The 8,119-nt window shown below is 39.5% G+C and overlaps 1 protein-coding gene across 1 annotated transcript; it reads left to right on the forward strand.

The window, feature by feature from the left end:
- The first annotated feature begins 1,258 nt into the window (after positions 1-1,258).
- LOC142163198 (uncharacterized) lies at positions 1,259-2,781 on the forward strand. The gene is made up of 3 exons (XM_075220458.1): positions 1,259-1,576; positions 1,643-1,924; positions 2,269-2,781. The coding sequence occupies exons 1-3, from the start codon at positions 1,259-1,261 to the stop codon at positions 2,779-2,781; spliced, it is 1,113 nt and encodes a 370-aa protein (XP_075076559.1).
- Positions 2,782-8,119: the final 5,338 nt, after the last annotated feature.

Here is an 8,119-nt window from a genome sequence, read left to right on the forward strand (position 1 = left end):
AACAAGGTATGGGTCCATGCCAATACTCCCCATCACCACGGGAAGTGAAAGCCTGAGTCAATGGATTTATTAAAAAAAAAGATATTGTTGATAGAGTTTGGTTCAAACACAGATACTAGAATAATGTACTTATAAAAATACTCATTAAGAATAAAATCGTAAATTAAAGTTAGACATCCTAATTTAAAATGTATTATTCTTTTTTGATGGAATATTAGAATAGATGAAGGCCCAACTTAGTTTTGTTTTCTTTATTATGTACATGCCCATACTATAAGGCCTAATTATTTATTTTGTTGTAGTAATATGTGCAGGCCCATACTATAAATAGTTAGTTCAATGTAATTAGTGGACGGATTAATCCTTACAAAAGAAAATGAAAAATATCCTTCTCTATGTTGTCTCTTTCTCTCGAACATTCTAGGTCTCAGCTTGCTAAATTTCGTCTGATTTCTTCCATTTCCTTTGATCTTAACATGGTATCAGAGCAAACCTGGTTAATTTCGGGAGAAAAAATATTTCTTTGTTCGATTTCTAATCTAGAACAATTTTTTTTTGCACCGCCGATTTCTGATAATTTTGGTGATTTTTTATTCGTCGGAGTTGCGATTTTCAGTATTGATGTCGATTTCGTCTTCAATTGTGTTGTTGATGCAATGTTCGTTTGAAATTTCAAGATTCGCGACATTAACGCAATTTTAGGTTTTCTCGCACAATTGGTGACATTTCTTCTCTAATTTTTGCGTATTTTGATAGATATTTTGTGTGGTGCTGTTTTCCTTATGATATTTTCATAATCATGGATATTGATTCTCAAACACCTATTGTACCTAAACTTCCGAACAAAAATTTAAACCCTAACCTCGATCCTTTTCATCCCATATATCTTCACCCTTTTAATATTCCGAGTATAGTGTTAGTCTCTATTCCTTTTGCTAGGATAGGGTATGGAAAGTGGAAAGAGAATATGATTATCTCACTTTCAGCTAAAAACAAACTCCAAGTTATTGATGATTCTCTACCCAAACCTGCACCTACCTCAACACTCTATCCTCATTGGGAGAGATGCAATAACATGGTTAAAGCTTGGATTATGAATGCATTATCTAAGGACATATCCAAAACTATATTTTATTACAAAACTGCTAAGGAGTCTTAGGATAATCTAGAGGAGAGGTATGGTGTTGCAAATACATCTTAATACTATAGTATTCAAAGAGCCATAGCAGCCACTACATATGGATCTTCTGATATAGCTATGTATTTTACAAAGTTGAAGGGTTATTGGGATGAAATTGGTAACTTTACTTTTGGTAGGCCTTGCACTTGTGGTGCCTTGCCTGAGTTTATTGAGGGACAAAAACTTGTTCAATTTTTATCGGGGTTGAATGATACATATGGTACTGTGCGGAGCGACATTCTGATGATGAGTCCGGTAACATCAGTTGCAAAGGCATACTCTATTCTGATCAGAGATGAAAAGCAGAGAGAGATCAAATCTGATTCCCCTATGTTCTCTTCTGATTCAGCCTCATTCCTAGCCAATTCTCCTGCTCCTCTGATTTGTCTCTCTCAAGTTAATAACTCCAAAAATTATCCTCAAAGGGTGAACTTTGATCCTAAGAAATCTATAATATTCTAGAAATACTGTAAGAAGTCTGGGCACACAGTAGCCAAGTGTTACAAGCTTCATGGATTCCCCTCAGATTTTAAGTTCACTAAGAATAAAAGAGTTGCAGCTTCTGTACATATGGATTTTACTCCTGAGACTCCTCCTCTTTCTGATCCTCAACAAGTTGTTGATGCTCCGCATGATTTCTCGAAGGAGCAATATGCTCATATTTTATCACCTTTTAGTAGGCCCAACTCTCATCCTCTGTTCCAACATCATCATCATCATCTACTGCTTATGCCAATTTTGACGGTTTGGTAAACAATACTATCTTTAATTTTGATGGTTCATTTGCATCTAGCGCTTATAAAATAGATTCAATATCTTAGATTTTGGATTCCGGGCCACTAATCACATGACCCCTCACAAGCACCTACTTCATAATATACAACCTTTAGTCACACCTTTTCTTGTTACATTACCAAATGGATACAAAGTTAAAGTTACCTCTATAGGCTGCCTATTATTGTCTTCTGCTATCACCCTGAATAATGTACTTTTGGTACCTTCTCTTCAATTCAATTTAATCTATACATCAACTTCTCACTCAACTCAGTTGCTATGCTATTCTCACTACTATTTCCTTGTTCCTACAGGGCCCTTCTCTGAAGAGGCCATTGGAAATTGGTAGAGTTAAGCATGGCCTATACATTCTGTATATGGGTTTCAGAAAATCTAATTTTGTTTCTATTCATTATTCTGATGTAAAATCTAGTGATTGTTCTTTTCATTCTGTCATTAGTCCTGTTCCCTCTTCCCTTGTTATTGATAGTTCAGTGCTTCCTACTTCTTGTACTTCTACTTCCATTAATAAAAATGATATTTTGTGGCATCAAAGAATGAGACATATTCCTTTTGGTAAAATGATATCTATCCCACATCTGTCTTGTAAATTTTACTCTAAACAATCTTTTGTTTGTCCAATATGCCCCATAGCAAGACAACAAAGGAATTCATTTCCGGCTAGTATTACTCATTCTTCAAGGCCTTTTGAACTTGTTCATATTGATCTTTGGGGACCCTATCATACTGCCACCTACAATGGTTTCAAATATTTGTTGACCATTGTATATGACTATAGTAGGGTCACCTGGACACATCTTCTTTAGGCAATGCTTTTTCCATCATTAAAACATTTATATCCATGGTTTCCACCCATTACAATAGTAGCGTTCAGACCATTAGAACAGAGAATGCCTTTGAACTAGGATCTTGTTCCTCCTATGCTGATTTTCTTAGTTCATTGGCTATCTCTCATCAGACCACTTACTCTCATACTCGAAAACAAAATGGGTTTGTGGATAGAAAACATAAACATCTATTAGAAACTGCTAGAGCCCTCTTGTTTCAGTCCAAATTGCCTACTAAGTATTGGGGTGAATGTATTCTCACAATTACACATCTGGTTAATAGATTCCCTTCTACTGTTATTTCAAACAAAACCCCTTATGAGGTCTTGAATGGTCAACCACCCTCTTATGATCATTTAAGATCTTTTGGATGTTTAGCCTATGCTTCTGTCCCTATATCTCATAGAGACAAACTCCAATCCAGAGTTATAACTTGTATTTTCTTGAGGTATCCCTTTGGAAAGAAAGGGTATAAACTCCCTCACTTACACAACAAATCTATTCTATATTCTAGAGATTTCTCTTTTGTTGAACACATTTTTCCTTGTACATCTTCTCCTTCTACTTTTTTTCCTTCTTCTTCTCATACAAGTTTTTCTTATTCTGATCTCTCTACTCCCCCTTATTCTCCTCATTCTCCTCATGCACCAACTTCATTACCCTCTAGTTCTTCTGTTACACCTTCTCCTCCTCTACTTAGAAGGTCATCTAGACCACATAACCCTCAAGTTCATCTTCAAGACTATGTTTGTAACTCTGTTCCTCAATCTTCAGCTCTTCTTGTCATGCATGAACCTCAACATTATCAGCAAGCTGTCTCCAATCCTGCTTGGCAGAAATCTATGCTAAAAGAGTTTCAAGCTCTTGAGGCTAATCAGACTTGGGACATTGTCCCTCTTCCTCTTGGCAAAAAAGCCATTCCATGTAAATGGGTATATAAGATCAAACAGAGGTCGGATGGGACCATTGAGAGATACAAAGCAAGACTTGTTGTTAGGGTGACACTCAACAGGCTGGGATTGACTACGGTGAGACATTTCCCCAGTTGTCAAATTCACAGTTATCAAATGTCTCCTTGCTGTTGCAGCCAAGAAGTCTTGGACTTTTTACCAACTTGATGTCAACAATGCATTTCTGCATGGGGACCTTTCTGAAGAAGTGTACATGAAGGTTCCCCTTAGATTGTCGGTCTCTAGTTCTTCGCCTGATGGTTCTCCTCTTGTCTGTAGACTTAGAAAGTCTCTTTATGATCTCAAACAAGCATCATGACATTGGTTTTCCAAGCTCTCTAATGCTCTTATATCCTAAGGAACCAGTATAGTCTTAATGGTTACTCCCTTTTCATCAAAATTTCTGCCACTTCTACTGTTATCCTTGCAGTATATATGGATGATATATTTTTAGCTGGTGATGACATAATGGAGAGATGGGGTCTTTGAAATCCTTTCTGGATGTTCAATTAAACATCAAAGATCATGGTAATGTTCTCTGGAAGCTCAATTTTCTGGATCCTTTCTGGGGCTTGAAGTTTCTAGTGTTGCTAAAGGCTATCTTGTCAATCAACATAAGTTTACCAAAGACCTTTTGGATGAATTCAATTATTCTGACTGCACTTTGTGGCTCCTTTAGATCTGAATAGTAAGCTTACTCCTACTTCTGGGGAACTGCTTCCTGACCCTTCTCTTTTCAGACGACTGGTTAGGAAACTCAACTTTCTCCAGCACACCAGACCTGACTTGTCATTTTTAGTGCAATATCTTAGTCTGTTTTTGAATGCCCCCAGGTATCCTCACATGCAAACGGCTTTGCATGTTCTTAGATAACTACTTAATGATCCTGCAAAAGGAATCTTGTTCAACGGTTCTATTAATTTCTCTCTAAAAGCTTATTCTAATTCAGATTTGGCACCTGCTATTCTTCAATAAAATCTGTTACTGGCTTTTTTGTTACATTGGGTGATAGTCCTATTTGTTGGAAATCTAAAAAGCAGCCTACTGTGTCCCTGTCTTCTGTAGAAGCTGAGTATAGGGCTTTGAGGAAGACTGTTACTGAATTGACTTGGCTTGTTCGACTCTTGGGTGATCTTGGTATCCCGGTGTCTTAGCCTGTCCCTATTTACTGTGATAACAAAGCTGCCCTAAGAATTTTCAAGAATCCTGTGTAGCATGAAAGGACCAAGCATATGGAGCTTGATTGCCATTTTGTTAGGGAGAAGCTTGGAGATGGTCTGGTTGCTCTTCATTACATCCCCACTGCTTCTCAACTAGCAAATATCTTCACAAAATCCTTATCTGGTGTTCAACACAACAATTTTCTATGCAAGCTGGGGGTTCTTTTACCCCACAACTTGAAGGGGGTGTTAGAATAGATGAAGGCCCAACTTAGTTTTGTTTTCTTTCTCATGTAAAGGCTAATACTATAAGGCCCAATTATTTATTTTGTTTTAGTAATATGTACAGGCCCATATATAAATAGTTAGTTTATTGTAATTAGAGGATGCTTTGATGCTTACAGAAGAAAATCAAAAATATCTTTCTCTATGTCGTCTCTTTCTCTCGAACATTCGAGGTTTCAGCTTGCTAAATTTCGTCTAATTTCTTCTATTTCCTTTGATCTTAACATGGAATTGGTAATTAAGAAAGTAATTTCAAATAAACTGTAATCAAGGGAGCCTATACATTCTAATGATTTGCAAATCGCACCGAGTGCCATGGCTTCACGAGTGTTATTGCTTCATGGAAACAAGAGTGTTATCCACAAACTACCACCAATTCTCCACCTGAACCACCAGATTTGAGCACCATAATCCTTCAAGACCACCCTCCTATCCCACAACCAACTACTTCACATACCTAGTACCAGCCACACGACTCCCTCCCAAATCAACCTCTCAGATGAAACAACAAATGACCAACAACATGAAACCTTTATCCCTCTAACATCCAACGATAAATCCCATCTCTACTCCCCCTTGGAAATCATCTGTAATAGTAAAAGTGTTTGGACGCAAAGTTGGCCACCAAACTCTAAAAACAAAACTTTGTTCCTTATGGCAACCCACTGAAGAGTTACCTCTCAAAGACCTAGGCTGTGACTTCCTTCTTATTAAATTTCAAAAAGATGAAAACACGAATAAAGCACTACATGGAAGACCTTAGTTCATATTCAATCATTTTATATCTGTGTGTAAGTGGGAACCCGAATTCATAGCCTCCAATGCACTTACTTATTCAGCCATATGGATTCGTCTTCTGAAGTTGCCTACTGAATTCTATGTCTTTGAGATTTTATAACGGGTTGTCTCCAAGCTTGGAACACTCCTTAAAATAGATACATGTACATCGACCACCACTAGAGGTAGATATGCACATATATGCGTCGAAGTTCCCCTAGAATGTCCGGTAAAAACTCACGAATTCATTGGCACCCATCGTCAACAAATGCTTTATGAAGGCCTCACCATGTTATGCACAATGTGTGGACGTTTAGGCCACAATAAAAACCTTTGCACCCATACACCCTCTTCTAGTGCCCCAACCACCCCACACATTCCCCCCACTTCTCAAAATACCACACTGTCCACATCCCTCATAAACACAATTACTACACCAAACCCAATAGAGCCCATTCTATCTACTACCAACGGATGGAAAATAGTCACTTTCCCCACATGATCAAAATACAAAAGTCCACCACACGGAAAAAGGTCCTTTATCGTCACGCTCGAGTACATCACTGGACTTTAACCACTCCCCTCACAATGTCAAGGCGGTTAGAAAACCGCCAAACGGCCACATGGACCCTACAAGTAAGCACTCTAACGAAGCACTCCCACTCCCTACTCCGTCTACTAAAGGAAAAGACTTGAATACCCCCTCCCCCTCCCCCCCCCCCCCCGCCTCACCAAAATTTTTTAATAATAAAACATTACTCCTAATTGAGGAAACTAAGGATACTACTATGATGGACTCATTCAAACCTCCGTTGAGCCCAACATTACCAACTTCACATCCCACCACATCCTCTCCTCAAACAGGCCATGCCAGCCAAAGCCTAATTCAAATGGGCATAGCCATGCTTGCTCACCACACAGGCCACCAAGCGTCCACTCCTACTCCCACATCACCAAAATTAACCACCACCTCCAGCCACGTGGCACCAACATCTAACATGGATGCCACCTAGACTCCTCAATCACATCTCACCCCAACTTCAAATTGTACATAATCCAATGACCATAATGATGGCCCTAACATAGATGCTTCTCCAAGCACACAACAATCTGCACAGCCAATTCCAAAAAAAATGCTCTTCACTCAGCCCAAGACCTATCACCCACGCCACATGCAATACCTCCATGTGACAGTACCACTACCAGAAACCCCTCATCTATTACTCCATCCAATCAACCGCACACACTGACCACTCACATAAATCATAAGCCTGCTAATACATCATTAACTTCTACTCCAAATATTTCTCCTCCTACTACACGTAAACTCCCTCACATAACTAACCAACAATCCAATGAATCGACTACCATTAAACCTCCAACACCAGAGAACACTCTCTTACTCCAGCAACCCCCTACTCAACCATCCCATAACCATGAACCGAAACACCATCCACCCTTGGAACAATTCCCCTCACCACCTGCCGCACGTGTACATCATGTAATATCCTCCCCATAAGCTTAACCTCAATCATGGTTAGAAATGAGCCTATAGGAACATGTACTCGCCTTCACGGTGGAGGTGGAAGGTCAGGATGCGATCCTCATGATCCAAAACCCAACCGATATTGCTAAAATAGTAACGGAAGGCATGCGGATGGGGGTGGAACTCTACAACCAATACCTCTGGGCCATGCATCCTCCCTCGACCATGCAATACTTCCAGACCCACACTCCACTTCCCCCTCTATACCACACTCAAACCTCCCCCATGGAGCTCCCTTTCTATCCACCACTACTCCCACCTCACTCTCTAATACCAGGGATACAACCAAGGTCAATCATCCATATTCCATCACCACTACATGCACAAGCGACACCTTATCAACCAACTCCAGTACATTCACCCCTAGCCATTCCCAACGCACTCGACGAAATCGAGCAACTCGAAGTGGCAACAACAATGGCGGACATACGGGAAACTCAACCAGTCTTGTGCTTCCTCAACAACAACAAATACTACAACCTCAAAGAACAATATGCAAGAAAGGTAATAATCATGTGCCCACCGGAACTTACATGCTGCTCACTCAATCTTCGTCCAATAAACAACCCAGAGGTAGGAAAGTACGGACTAGTATTGAT

This window comes from Nicotiana tabacum, chromosome 8 (genome assembly GCF_000715075.1).
Source record: "Nicotiana tabacum cultivar K326 chromosome 8, ASM71507v2, whole genome shotgun sequence".
NCBI classification, from domain to species: Eukaryota; Viridiplantae; Streptophyta; class Magnoliopsida; order Solanales; family Solanaceae; genus Nicotiana; species Nicotiana tabacum.